This window comes from Pseudochaenichthys georgianus, unplaced genomic scaffold (assembly GCF_902827115.2).
Source record: "Pseudochaenichthys georgianus unplaced genomic scaffold, fPseGeo1.2 scaffold_167_arrow_ctg1, whole genome shotgun sequence".
Taxonomy (NCBI): domain Eukaryota; kingdom Metazoa; phylum Chordata; class Actinopteri; order Perciformes; family Channichthyidae; genus Pseudochaenichthys; species Pseudochaenichthys georgianus.
This window is the reverse complement of record NW_027262480.1, coordinates 1,259,531-1,274,460: the sequence shown is the minus strand read 5'-3', so window position 1 is coordinate 1,274,460 and position 14,930 is coordinate 1,259,531. Positions and strand designations below refer to the sequence as shown.

At 40.3% G+C, this 14,930-nt stretch overlaps 2 protein-coding genes across 2 annotated transcripts in view; one reads left to right on the top strand and one right to left on the bottom strand.

The window, feature by feature from the left end:
- Positions 1–5,305: 5,305 nt before the first annotated feature.
- il17a/f1 (interleukin 17a/f1) lies at positions 5,306–7,274 on the top strand. The gene is made up of 3 exons (XM_034077528.1): positions 5,306–5,448; positions 6,098–6,318; positions 7,015–7,274. Exons 1-3 carry the CDS (start codon positions 5,416–5,418, stop codon positions 7,259–7,261), a joined length of 501 nt encoding a protein of 166 aa, XP_033933419.1. The 5' UTR covers positions 5,306–5,415; the 3' UTR covers positions 7,262–7,274.
- A 743-nt stretch (positions 7,275–8,017) lies between these two features.
- stmn4l (stathmin-like 4, like) overlaps positions 8,018–14,930 on the bottom strand; it is a 7,808-nt gene continuing 895 nt past the window's right edge. Inside the window, exons 2-7 of the mRNA XM_034077511.2 lie at positions 13,277–13,338; positions 12,925–13,011; positions 12,015–12,223; positions 10,651–10,836; positions 10,527–10,544; positions 8,018–9,746 (exon numbers count right to left, since the gene is read on the bottom strand). Coding sequence (XP_033933402.1) covers positions 9,738–9,746; positions 10,527–10,544; positions 10,651–10,836; positions 12,015–12,223; positions 12,925–13,011; positions 13,277–13,338 — 571 coding nt within the window. The 3' untranslated portion in view covers positions 8,018–9,737. The remainder of the gene's footprint in view (positions 9,747–10,526; positions 10,545–10,650; positions 10,837–12,014; positions 12,224–12,924; positions 13,012–13,276; positions 13,339–14,930) is intronic.

Genomic DNA, 14,930 nt, shown 5'->3' with positions numbered 1-14,930 from the left:
AATATTAATTAAAGTGAAGTACAGGGCATATATCCCTTATATCCCTTCACAGAACTAAAGTATGCTTTTAAAAAGGTTTAATGAGATGATGGCATCAAAGCTGAACTGTTTAACATAAATAGGCACACATGCTGAAAACCCAACCCCAGAAGGGAAGTCTGGGGGGATTCTCCCCCAGGAGATTTTTAGAAATACTAACATATAAACTACGCATTCTGGTACACTCTGAGAAGAAAATAAATAAATCTATTACTACCCGACATCATACTTGCCAACCTTGAGACCTCAGAAATCGGGAGAATTTTAACATGCTTACTGCAGTTGTAAGTGCACTGCCTTGCAGCCTGTAGCACCATCCTTGATGGAGCATGTGTGTGGGCTGGACCTGTATTTTACAGGAAAGGAGTGAGTAGAGAGTCGAGTTGTCGATTCTTGTTCTGTTTTCTGTGACTTATCTTCCTCACTCTCTCAGACTTTCAGTTGCGCACGCTACTAAAGAGACGTGCTACCATGGAAACCAAACCTGAGTAAATCTGATTTAGTCAGAAATCGGGAGAAATGCGGGAGAAATATGACCCCGGGAGGAAACCGGGAGAGGGCTATGAAATCGGGAGTCTCCCGCGAGAGAAGAGCAAAGAGGAGAGGGTCTGTGTGAATTACTTTGTGGGTAAGGGTAGATATCCCCCATTGTTCTGTGACCTGTCAATCATCAAACCGGGGGTCATATTTCATTATGTGTTCATTTGTATCTGAAGTTGTACCCATAGATGTATAAAGAATAGTTCTACCGCAAAGTTACTCTCCGTGAGGACTTCCGGCAACAATCTTGATTCTGATTGGCCAGAAGACTCGAAAAAACATCAGATATTTTATTGAGAAGATGATCACTACGTGACAGAAGCTTTCAAAACCGTTTATGGTCTCCGGTACTTCCAGTCCAACGACTACTGCATGCACAGCGTTTGAAAATTGGGCCTTCAAAAATAAAAGTGTTACTTTCCCCACCAAAAAAAGAAAATGTCCAATTTATTTTTCACATTTTCTTCCCTCACACATCCGCGAGCCACTTGAAACGGATCCTAGTTAAAACCTTGAGCTGCGGAAAATATTTTTAAGAAAACATGCAAGAATCAACGACCCTAACCCTGACCCTTGAAGGCAACACAAACAAGTGTCATCCGTCTCTTTTAGCTCTGTTTTTGGTCTCCACCACCAACAAAGATCAGTCTCTGTAGGCGTTTCACAGCCTTCTCAATGAAAGAAAGATTACCACCAAGTTAAAGCCATAACAGTACAGTTGTAATAATAAAAACATTGATTGTAGAGAAGTTTTGTCATGTTAAGATCTTCAAATACAAATCCCTGGAGACTTCCTTCTCTGCTTTAACTTTACTCCAGCCTGTCCTCCTTCAAAAAACGACCATATAGGTCGATTGTTCAGCAGCCAAATACGACCCAGAGTCACGTTTTAAAGTGTAGCACCTCTAGTGGTCGTGTAAGAAACAACATGCGCCTGTCGATTGCAAACGCTCCGGAGGGTCGTTTATTCACAAAAAACCCTCTCTGGAAAATCTAAAAAAAACATCAGTTTATCCGCCTTGCTTTACAAACCCCGTGATTAGCCCTCAAGCTCTGTGATTGGATGTTGGGGTGGCAGTGAGACAAGGTTACGCCGAGTGTCAAACAGCTCTTTGAAATGGAATGGAACCACGGCAGACTTTCCAAAACTGGACTTGGACGGGTCCAGCCCAGCCCCCCCCCCCCCCCCCCCCCCAGAACTACACATGCTGGCTATGTGTGTTTCGCAACATGTTCTATGGCACGTCTCTACTGGGAATTATAGTTTTAAAAGACGTTTTCGTATTTCCCACAATTAGAAGTTGCCAGTATTAAACTGTGTACATCCCTGGAGGTTTAGGAGATACGAAACACATTGGTGTTATCAAATTTAAAACATATAATTAATACATGGGTGAAAATTGCTTGTGTCCATAATGGGCAGCATTAATACCACATGACAGCTAAGGTCAGAAGAGCTTTATTTAACAGCTGGTCTTATGTCTGTGACCCCTCCTGTTGTTCATTGATAAGCCTGAAACATGCACTTGTCAAGGTTCAGAGGCACATTTTGCAAATATGGCAGGAGCCATCGATCAGCTTAAGTTAAGATACTTTATTGATCCCAAGTTGGGAAATGTTTTTGTTACAGCAGCATGTACTACTTTGTTCTACTCCACTTCAGAGGTTAAGCTGGTATTTTTACTCTACTACATTTATTTTAGTTACTTTGCAGATTCTGATTAATGATGTGAAATATAAACTTAAATCAGCCTTATCACATCCTCCTGTTAATGTCTTTCGACGTCCTGCACTAAACTGTTTTATTGTAGAGATCACTACAGTATCTTCTTGATAAAACTGAGGTAATGGTTTTTGGAGCCAAGGCAGAACGTATAAAAGTTAGCACTGAGCTTCAGTCTGCAATGTTCAAAACAACAGATGAAGCCAGAAATCTAGGTGTAGTCCTGGACTCTGGCCTGAGTTTCAACAGTCACATTAAAACAGTTACTAAATCAGCCTACTATCACCTAAAGAACATATCTAGGATTAAAAGACTAATGTCACAGCAGGATTTGGAAAAACTTGTCCATGCCTTTATCTTCAGTAGACTGGACTACTGCTATGGTGTCTTCACAGGTCTCACTAAAACATTTATTAGGAAGCTGCAGCTGATTCAGAACGCCGCTGCTCGAGTCCTCACTGACACTAAGAAAGTGGATCACATCACTCCTGTTCTGAAGTCTTTACACTGGCTTCCTGTGTGTCAAAGAATAGATTTCTAAATACTGCTGCTGGTTTATAAAGCACTGAATGGTTTAGGCCCAAATTACATTTCTGACATCCTGCTAAATGATGAACCATCCAGATCTCTCAGGTCTTCAGGGACTGGTCAGCTTTCTGTCCCCAGAGTCAGAACTAAACATGGAGAAGCAGCGTTCAGTTATTATGCTCCAAACATCTGGAACAAACTCCCAGAAACCTGCAGGTCCGCTGCAACTCTGACTACTTTCAAATCCAGGCTGAAGACTTTTCTTTTTGTCGCTGCTTTTAATTAAACTATTCATATTTTAGACTGCACTGTAACTTTTATCCATGTATTTTTTCTTTTAATGTTTATTTTATTAGCTTTTCTTTTTAATGACTGGTTTTAAATGCCATTTTCTTAATGTCTTTCATTTTTTGTAAAGCACTTTGCCTTGTGTTGAAAAGTGCTATATAAATAAACTTGCCTTGCTTATCATTGACCCCTATTTTGTATGGAGGCTACTCTTAATATTTAAATGTTTTCATCAAATATAACTTATTCAACAACTAAATTCAATAACGTGCTTTAACCACTAGGAGGTGCGGTTTAAAAAAACAGTGATCTAGTTAATAAAACATAATAATATCATAGAGATATCAACATAATATGACTATTCACTTTATTGTGAAATTAAAACAGAACGGTAAAGGAAAATACAGTTTCAGTCTCTCGATGTGAAGCTTATGCATTGTACCATGAACCTGTATAGACCTGTAACAGTCAACTGCATGAGGAGTTGGAAAGGTAGTTCAGAAAATCAGTAATATCTTTAAAAACTACAAAAAAGTCCGTTTCTATCAGCTGTGCACCGTTATGGTGTAAATACAGACTATCTACTAATTGGATCAAATATAAAAGTCAGCCGAATTAGTGTTGATACTGCAAGGAGACGTATTGTGTGAAAAGAAATGGAAGATGTTGTTTAATTACTAATATATGTATGGTCCACGTCACGTATTCAGTTTTGGCGGCATCTCTTCCAGTTTGTTAAAAGGTCTTCTGATCAGGGCTCTATAAATAAGTATTTACGGCAGATGTGTAATATTTAATGCAGCCGAACCGTGTATTACAATGCCGCTATGTGATGACTTCCAAAGAGAAAAGCAAGAACACTCGGAATAAAGTATTATTTTATTTTTTAAAAATCTTTTCCGATTTCATATCACATAAACACCATATCCCGACATGCATTGCGGCGTGATTTTAGCCTATCAAAACCTCTGAAAAAAGAAATAAACCTATGGAAAAACACAAAAGCATTGTACACAATTTAAACCAATTAATGTCGTATAATTAACTAGGATAAACTGATGTTTTTTAGTGGATGAGTACTGCAGATATCACTGTTAAATCATTTGATCATTGGTTTTATTATGAAAACGTCGAGTCCGGAAATACTGTTTTCAACCCGCATATACACGTTCTCCTGACGAAACCTCAAATCATCTTCGTAATATCTATCAAACTATAGATCCTACATATCGACTGGACGTGGATTCTAAAAGTACAATATTCACTTCTCGCTAGAAATCTAATCAAAAAGCGTTTTAATGGCCAAACTATCCTACAATTTAGGATTTTACAGAGAGGGTTATTTGTGAATGAACGACCCTCGGTAACGTTTGCATTCAACGGGAGCACTAGAGGCCGACAATTTTAAAACGTAATTATAGGTCGTATTAAGCGCTTGAACAAACAACATATTTGGTCGTCATAAGCGCTTGAACATTCGACCCATTTGGTCGTATGAGTTGGACTTGTTGCTTTACTCACATTCTTAAGTCGAGGCATGAATACGTTGCACTCGTAAATCTACAAAAGTGGCGGAGAGTAAAGTCAAATCGAAAGAGCTAGAATTACAATCATCCGGGTGACTTTACTCACATGTATACATGCCTACTCAAAGTCCGGCCATTTGTTCCTAAATCTACAAACATCAAAAGTACGTTTTTGCAATTGCAGTTCAGAACTTGTGAGAAAAGTGGCGGAGAGTAAAGTAACATCTAAAGAGCAAGAATTACAATTATCTGTGTGGCGATAGAGTAAGTGTCGAAACCCTAAGCATTCCACACTGTAGTGTTTTTGAATACTTTGATAGCCACTAATAAATGAAGCGATTTGTGCACTGACAGACAAAAATGTATTACCGAAATAATGAATACATGCGAAAAACCTAGAACGTTTCCAAACAAGATTACCTGATTACTAAGCGTGTTTTATTGCACTTCTCTGAAGCGTGTGGCTGAGGTCGAAGAGGAAAAGATGACCCAGATAAAATGCTGCGGTTTTCTGTGCAGAATGTTGTGAAAGTAGGTCGAGCTTTCGGGTCATGTGCGGTTTAGAGAGGAGGATCAAGGGGGAACAGAAGCAGAAGAGGAAGGTGACATCATGACAGGAAGTAATGCAGACAAGCATAAATACGGGCCGAACACCATCGAAGAAGAAACACAGCAACACCTGTACCTTCAGTGAGAAAGCCAGCGAGCATCAGGTGCAGAAAATCAAACGTTCACATCTGAATATCGACGAAGAAGAGACCGGACGCCAGGATGCCTTCAGCAAATAACTCCTCCAAAGTCACGGTAAGAGCGTCTTCATTTGAACTTCATGTTTGGATTTAAAAGTTTGATTTGATTTATTTCGAACGTGTAAAACAATAATACAAAAGAAAATTAATGAAATGAAACAAGAGAATTATGATACTGTACAAACTTCAGCAGTGTCCAATTGATAAACAAAATATGATTGACTTACAAATGATATATAAACGTCTTAATATAAGTGTTAAAAAGCAAATAAGACATCAGAAAGTAGATTATTATACGTGTTAAAGGACCAATAATCTATATGATAAAATTAATAAAGTTTTTAAATCATTGTGATTTCCATAGAAGCAGATTTCAATTTCAATTCAGAAATCTGCATCGCAACTGTTTTTGCTGCATGTTAAACTAAAAATGCTTTTAATGATAATTTTAATTCAATGTATTTGTGTGTATTTTAGGGGCATTTTAGGCGCATGTTCTTCACATATGACACATGATATTATGCATTATTGTCTGGATTCAAAATGTTATTTAAAGTCATCTTTTCGTACCTCTGCCACATTTCACTGACTCTCTTTACTGCGTCATATCATTTAGAAACAGAAACACAGATCATTTAATAACCATTGCAAAGAAAAACAACAAACAATGTGTTAAAAGTTACATTTGTCCTCCTCTTCCTCAGCTTTTCTGTGTGGTGGCGATGATGATGATGAAGATGATGATGGTGGAGGCAGCAGCAATGCCCACAGCAGGCGGCCAATCAAAACACCCGAAGACCCACACCGAGGTCTCTGATGGTGCGGAGGCAGAAATGATCCCGCTGCAAATCGACCACCAGTTCTTGAGACATTACAGAAGTGTTCGGCCGCTGCAGAACGCCTCCATCTCCCCGTGGACCTACAAGTAAGGAAACACACATGTCGTATTTCTGTGTCGGTCCCTGAAGGCAGCATCTCCCTCGTCCAATGGGATTCAAAAGTAAAAAGCTAACGTTTGGATATAAAACAGGGGTCTCCAAACTACGGCCTGTTGTCCATTTCTAATTGGCCCTTAGCTAATTCTTAAAGTATAATGGTGTATGGCCCCTACCTGAAACTTGTGCTTGTCTTATATTGTACTTCTTAAATATATATTTGAGCCTATAAGAGCACACAGTAGTATCACTGTTCAAAGACATTCAGTCAATTAGAGTTGAGAACATGTTCTAACTAATCTTAGTTTTGTTTCCATAACAAGCTTTAAATAGACCCCTTATTATAATCAATCTGAGGCTTCTGATTTAAGGGATGAGCTGCAACAGGATAACTGAAACCCTCTGGGATGTTTCTTAAATCATATTCAAGTAGAAAGCATCATTGACCTACATTTGATTGATTTTGCTGAATTATAACTTAACCTACGATGCCGTAAACCTCTAGTGAGGGTATGTGTTTCTGTATGTGGCCCTCAGTGGAAAGATGTTGGACCCCCCTGCTGTAAAGAAACCACAGCACGGTCACATGACTTCACGTTCTCGTTCAAGTCTCCTTTTCAAGACAATCAATATATATTTTAATGATGTTTATCCTAATGTTGTCCCTCCTCTCTCTCCGTCCACAGCATAACTAACGATGCCACCCTCGTGCCTCCCTTCCTGTCCGAGGCTCGCTGTCTTCTGCGCGGCTGCCTGGATTTGGACGGTGTCGAGGACTTGAACCTGGAATCCCGACCCATAATGCACCAGGCGATGCTGCTGCGGCGCGTCAAATCCAAGGGGGCGGAGCATGGGTACCACTACAGGCTGGAGTCCCGCCTCCTCGCCGTGGGATGCACCTGCGTCCGGCCCACCATCCAGTACCAGAACTGAAAAAAAATCTCTATTTATCTGACTTTAAATTGGTTTAAATTATGGTTTTGTATTATTTATTTTGTGTAGAACTTATATCTACAGCCCAACATTAGCCACTTTTAGCTTAGCGGTGGTGACCATGCTGTAGTTCCTATATAATTAACGTATTTTATGATGTATTTATTTAACTGCCCAGATAGTCATTTTTTCGATCTAGACGTAGATCTGAGAGTCGTCTGCATCGAGGGTCAAACCTGATTCAGCTGCTGCAAAATAATAGAATAACGAAAGGACATAAAGGCTCAAATAAAAGTCCATAACTGTCATAGTAATGATAGTAAGTCACAAATATTACTTTGGCTTATCTTGATTTAGAAGTTGGAGTCCAAATACGCGTAATTAAACCAAACTTCATACAGAACATATGACTTCCTGATTGAGTTCAGCTAAGGACTTGCTGTATATTTAAAATAAGTAGTGAGTATCTCGTAATTTCTAGCACCAATTACCAGATAAAACAATTTCCCTAATTTAAATGTGTATTTGTTCTTTAATAATCTGCTTATTTTCCATATGTATTTATATTCTAACTACAGTCCGGAGCTGGAGTTTAGAAGCTCTCAGATGATCATTGGATGTGTTTCGTATATGATGTTTATTTATCGGTGCAGTTTATTTAAAATGAATATTTAACTTGGAGGTATTTATTGGAGGTTTTGTATTACTGTTAATGTATTTATTTGACTCAATAAAAACAAAGGATGAACAAAGAAGTAAAGCGTTATTGATTTATTATTCGATTTAAAATATAATGTGATTTTTGTACAATATTTATCATCATCATCATCATCATCATCATCATATATCATCACTCCTTAACACAGCCAGTGAAACACACACACACACACACACACACACACACACACACACACACACACACACACACACACACACACACACAAACACACTCTGTAGCTGTAAACACTTGACATAATATACTTTCACCAGTAGGGGGCTGAGATGTAGCTTCAAATGGTAGCATTGGTGCTAGAATGCTAATGTTTGTATAATGTCTTGATATTCAGAAATATAATATAACTCCAAACTTGAAAATAAAACAAACCTTGGGAGGTGTGAAAGGAGATTGAAACTCAGGTCTAATCATGTTTTCTTTTGTGGTGACTTATTGATCGTCTAGGACTAATCAAGCCTCTCCAGATCTCCTACAAAATCACGTTCCCATTACGGTCACATTTTGATCACCATTACACGGGTACAAGTTGTTTGGTTTGACCCACACACACACAACTTGACCTTATAGGGAATTTGGTTAAAAGCATACTTGTATAATAATTGACAGTACTGTTTTGTTGAATAAGAACGTAATTTATTTGTAGGAGACCAGGTTTCTACGGAGCCCCCTAGGGGACATGGAGAAGAAAAAAAAAAAAAGTTTTGCGAGATCTCGCATATCGCAAAACCCCTTTGCGAGATCTCGCAAAACTCCGTTGCAGTTTGTAGACGGTCCCTAAGCACTCCTCTCCTTCCTCCAGCTGCAGATTGTGACCAATTCTTAATGTTTAGCTCGGATGACGGAGCGTATCGAACTGTTCTGATAGGTTTCTCCGTGAGACTCTTATTGGTATAATCTATATTTGAACTGTTTCTGTACCGTGGACATTTTGACCAGGACATGTCTGGATCTTGTAAGCGTTTGAACTCCTTTGGGTGTTTTTAACCAAACTCATCAGACTCTAAAGATCTCTGTGACTCAGACTGCTCTCAATTGCCCAAATGTATCCGAGTTTGATGGTCTTGTTTGTGGGTCTTTTGCCTCATCTCGCCATTTTTTTTTACAAGGACACTTAGTATCAGACATACAACTATCTTTGGTCGAATCGAAGTCCAGTGTTGGTATTGGATTTGTCGGACGTGTGTTTGAACACCGTCTTCACTCACTTTAATTCACTTAGACTTAAGAGCCCAGAATAACTCTTTATTATGGTTCTGTTTCACAATAACTGTAAGTATCTAGACTTGGCAGCAGATGGAGCTGTTTCACTCAGATGTGTTGTACATCCAGATATCAGATTCCACCATATCCAATCTTCTCTGCTCTTTTCTGGACTCACTTCTTGTTTCGGTGACTTTTCCTTTGGGTCACGGTCCAGTTTCAGGTGTGGTCAAACTTTCCAGAATATTCCTTGATACGTACACAATCACACATGAACACATTGGCACTGTCGGCGCAGTAAAACCTCCGTGAGCCGTCTGATGATGAAGATGCAGCGTCCTTGAGAAGTGATTATCTCGCTAAGAAGAGTCCTGGTTGTTCAGAGGAGGTCCAACCTTCAGTCCTCCTCCTCTGACTCTGTGTATGTGAGCCTCTTCCTGCCAGACTCCAGTTGGAGCAGCGCCGGCTCTTCAGTCCTCAGATCATCCGCCCTCGGAAATGGCTTCCAAATTGATTTCAGCTTGTGTTGTGATCAGGCCATCAAGACACCTGCAGCGGAGGAAAGAGGGTGGAGGCGTTAATGCAAGGTCATCCAACACTTTCTGGATCAAAACATTGATACATTGGGCTAAAAGGGATCAAATTGAGAATAAATGAAGAAACCTTCAATGTGAATGTTGGCAAAGCCTCTCATTAAGATATAAAATGTGAAACACACGTTACCTAAAACCAACCCTCATCAAGGACAATTTGGTACTTTTTCAAAGGTCGTTTTGTGATGATAATGCTCACAATCAATACATAACGTCTGCATTGCCAATAGTTTGCAGAGAAAATGTTTTGTATGAAGAGAAAGTCATAATTCTGCAGCAAAAACTATATTTCAGACTATAGTGAGCTTCCACTGGTGTCAACAGATTTGGAAATACCTTATACTGTTTTTAAGCCTTTGGTTAATTGATCTACAAATCTAAAGGTACATTTTAGGAAATTATTTAACCACTTTCTTTACCCTGGTCTAAAAGTCAATGGTTTGTTGGTGTTGGTATCAGGGGGGCACAGGTTCGAACCCCACTGCAGTCAGTGGGGTTTGAACCTGTGCCCCAGTGTTTGTGGTTGTTAGCCTGAAACAAGCTCAGTGGTTTACAGAAGCTGAAGAGATCATAACGCTGCTAACAATTTTCTAAATGAGAGTAAACGTCAACATTAGCCGCCTTTAGCTTAGCGGTGGTGACTCGCGTAATGTCCTTCTCATTACAACACTGTCGTTATGCTTTGTGTCAGCGCGTCTACCCAGAATCCCCTCTTCCTCCTCCAGCTCCTCCTCACCTCCACACTGTGCTTGTCCTGAAAGACACAAACAGAAACTCGCGTTAGTGATCCATTCAGTCATAAAACACCAGACATCTCAATAAGAAAGACTGACATCTGATGATAACAGCTGCTCCCTCACCTCCTCCTGCAGTCTCTCCTGCGATGCGTTCAGGTGCTCCTGTGATGCGTTCAGGTGCATCTGCCGCTGCTCTTTATAGGCGTCGGCCCGATGCTCCTGGCGCTCTTTGGTCAGAGCTTTCTGAGCGACTTCACGCTCGTGCTCCCTCCTCTCGGCCAGGTGCTTCAGCAACTCCGCCTCGTGACACTAGAGGGCGACAGAGGAAGGGTTAATGTGAGTTTCATACCTGTGTTTGCTTGTTTTTAGGTTCTGGTTCTCCAACAGAATCTCATGTTTTTATCTGATCTGACAGAAGAACGGATCATTCAAACACAGTCTAAACATAGAAGAGATTCTTCATGGTCTTATTTTCTATTGGCTTCTTTCTGAATTGGACTCTTCATTATGCTGCAAGACAAAGGTGCTCTCTATTTTGCTAATTTTAACCGCAATCAATGGTCAAAAGACCTAAACAAGAGGACTGCTTGTTTTTTTATTTTTTATTCCTTATATAATCACCACTTGTAACAGCGTGAAATAACTTCTGGGGTTCCTCAGGGATCGATACTAGGGCACCTTCTCCTTTAGTTTGGTGCATTGTTCTGTCCACCAGTTGAATGTGTTTGCTTTGTCACAACCTTTCTTGCAAAGGCATTTTCATTTCGCATCAGAACAAATGGCCTTCTCTCAGAGTACCGTACTTTTCGGACTACAAAGCCGCAGCAGCTAAATTGTCCGTCTGTCTTGCTCTCGTTCTGTCTCTCGGTTCCACTTTTACTTTGGCGCGCTACCTGTCTCACTCTTTTCCGGCCTCCAGCTTTTCCTGCTGGAGCCCGCCGCTTAGAGGTGGCGGGCGCGGACCGGTCATAGAGCCCGTAGAGTTAAAGGTGGTTAATTTTACCTGTAAAATCCATAGATTTAGGAGGTTCCCTAGTGGCCGTTAGCTGTACAAAAAAATGGGGGGAAAAGTTGCGGCTTATAGTCCGAAAAGTACGGTAGTTTGCGCAGTAGTTGGCGCTATAGGCTAATCTCTACTCCAGTAAACAGAGGAGACATCTAACCATCTACAAAAACAAATCTTCTTTTATTTCAGCTACTTTTGTCTAACGATAAATGCTGACAAACACATATATGTCAGCACCAACAGCTGATCAGTCATGTGACCTCAATGTCACAACTTATTCTGCAAATATAGCATCGAGTCTCGCAAAAAACACTTTCCACATTTGTATTCTTTGCAGTTATCATCGACTTTTCTAATACGTTTCCTCAAAAAATATATTCCTGGAAACACGCTACTGTGATCGCGTCAGCATTAAGCTCAAAGGACTCTTAAAGGGGTCAAACTATGAGTTGGAGAACTAATGTGATGTGATTCCACCCACCTTCCTCCTCTCCTGGGCGGCGTCCAGCTTCTTCTGGATCTCCTCCAGAGAGGGCTTCTGGCGCGGGGGCGTGGTTGCTCTCAGCTCGGGGCCGCCGTCAAACGTTGGCGGCTTCAGGATGACTTCGAAGGCCTGGCCGCTCGAACGCTTGCTCAGCTCGATCACCTCCATGTGCCGGATGTTGCACAGGTTCAAGTCCACCACGCCCGCTGTAGAAAGAGATAGAAAATGCATAAATAAATTACTCCTGCAGCGAGAAGTTAAGACAGGGGTGTCCAAACTACGGCATTGGGGCCAAATGCGGCCCGGGTCCCATATTGAATCAGCCCTCAGCAAATTCAGAAAGTTTAATGGAGTATTGCCCAAAAATGAAACTTGTGCTTGTCTTATGTACTTCTTAAATATAGATGAAAACAGATATTACACACTACAGTAGTATTCATGTGTTAATAAGCCCACTCTTCAAATAAATTCAGTCAAATAGAGTTGAAAACATTTTCTAACAAATCTTAGTTGATAAGCAAAAAGCCCAAATACTTATAACCACCTTGAAACAGACCCTTCATAGTTCTCCTTGTTCTAATCTATCTGAGGCTTCTGTTTTAAGGATGAGCTGTGAGCACAATAAATGAATCCCTATGGAAAGCTTTGATGTACGCAGTTTTTTCTTAACGCATATTCAAGTATTAATCATAATCGACCTACATTTGATTGATTTTGCTAACTTAATACGGAACTTATGAGGCAGTACACCTCTAGTGAACGGCTCAGCCCTTTGTATATTTTGCTGTATGTGGCCCACAGTGAAAAAAGTTTGGACACCCCTGAGCTAAGACTTTATCAGAGGTGGGAACGTAATCTTAAGTGTGAATATATTATTATTTTGTATATAATAAAGAGAGTTACTGACCTTCCTTCTTGTCCTCTGTGATTCTGGGCAGGATGCAGGAGCAGAAGAGAGACACCAGGGGGAGCTCTCTCAGCTTCTCTCGGTATGCTGCAGCCATTACAGGCAGAGAAGAAGAGTGAGACACTTTCAGTCACATTAACAAACAAGATCAATATGATAATACATTTAAAATAAGATTATTATAATATTAATAATACAATAATACAATTATTAATATTATTACAATAATAATAAATAATCTGTTCATTATTTAAAAGAATTGGCTTGAAAATAATAATACAAATAAAAAGACTGTCAAAAAAATAAATAATAATCATCATAATAATAATAACAACAACAACATGTTATTTACCTGCTAGAGTCATTGTGCTGCTGTTTCCTGTCAAAGACACTGTGGTGAGGTAGAGTCTGTTCCTGAGGAGACACACAGGAAACACATTATTAATATTAATATTACAATAAATCATTCTAACAGGTTACTTTTCCCCGAGTTACGCTTCTCAGGCAATCCCACACTTTAGCATCTCTCACAGGGTCAGGAAGTAAACAACAACAACACATCAAAAGAAAACAACTGAGGAAAACATAAAACAACGTGAAGAAAGAAATGGAAAATGGTAGAAAAACACGAGATCTTAAAGGATTTATATCAAGATGTGAATATTAGAGGATCTAAGAAATACATACAATATGAGTAAGAATACTCTGTAATGGACTAATCTACTACTAAAAGTACACAAAAACAAGATAGTATATAAACTATAAAGTGTGCAAGGTAGCTACAGATTTCTAACATAAAATATAATGTTAAATATAAGTTTGGCTTTAAAGGATATGCACTTTTTACATTTGTAAGGCATCATTTAGTCCAGCTGTTCCACCTGAGCCGTGTTACTGTATCCGTTATGATTATCAATTCTATAAATATATATCCAACTATTTTAAAGTTTGCATTTCTTGGCTTTTTGACTTTTGTATTTAATATAAAGTAATCTTAATGTTGCCTCTCTTGTTCAAACATGCTAAAGATATCTTGTTTTGTTCACGTTGACTCACACCTCGGGAGTTTCTTTAAAAAGCTGCTTCTGGTTGAGTGTTCATGTACAGGTCGTGTGAGTCATCGTCATGGTAACGAGTCGATCTGTGACCCCAGCAGATTAAAATAATTCCAACGTGTGAAAAATGAATCGGCAGCGAAGACACGACACGCTGCGGAGTCTAACCTGAGCAGATTCACCAGAGCAGATTCAACCGTCACACACACACACACACACACACACACACACACACACATACACACACACACACACACATACACACGCGCGCGCACACATACTTGCACGTACACGCACACACACACCCGCACACACACGCAAACACACGCGCGCACACACACACACACACACACACACACACACACACACACACACACGGCTGGTAAAGGTGAGATTTAAACGTATTCCTAAAATGAGTCTAAGTCTCAACAAGAAACATGAAGATGATCAGAAAATAAAAATAATGATAAAAAACATGATGAGCAGATCACACATAATGTAAACAACCGTGTGTGTGCGTGTGTGCGCGCGCGTGTGCGTGCGTGTGTGTGTGTGTGTGTGTGGGTGTGGGTGTGTGTGTGTGTGTGTGTGTGTGTGTGTGTGTGTGCGGGGGTGTGTGTGTGTCCGTGTGTGTGTGTCCGTGTGTGTGCGTGTGTGCGCGCGTGCGGGTGCGCGCGTGCGTGTGTGTGCGTGCGCAGAGACTAAGAGATGATGTCATTGTAGCCAGTCAGCGCATCTCCCTCTGCAGCGCGCGAGCGAAACAGACGGTAAAACAGAAGGGAACTAAACCGTTAGAAAGACGCGGCAGCGGCAGAGACAGAAACACAGAAAGACGCGAGGCGTTAAATCAGAACTCAGGACTTCACTAATGAAGACGAGGGAAGCCGTGCATCTGAGTGCGGAGCTGCACACAGTCTCAGAGTACCGAGGGCATAATGGGTGTGTGTGTGT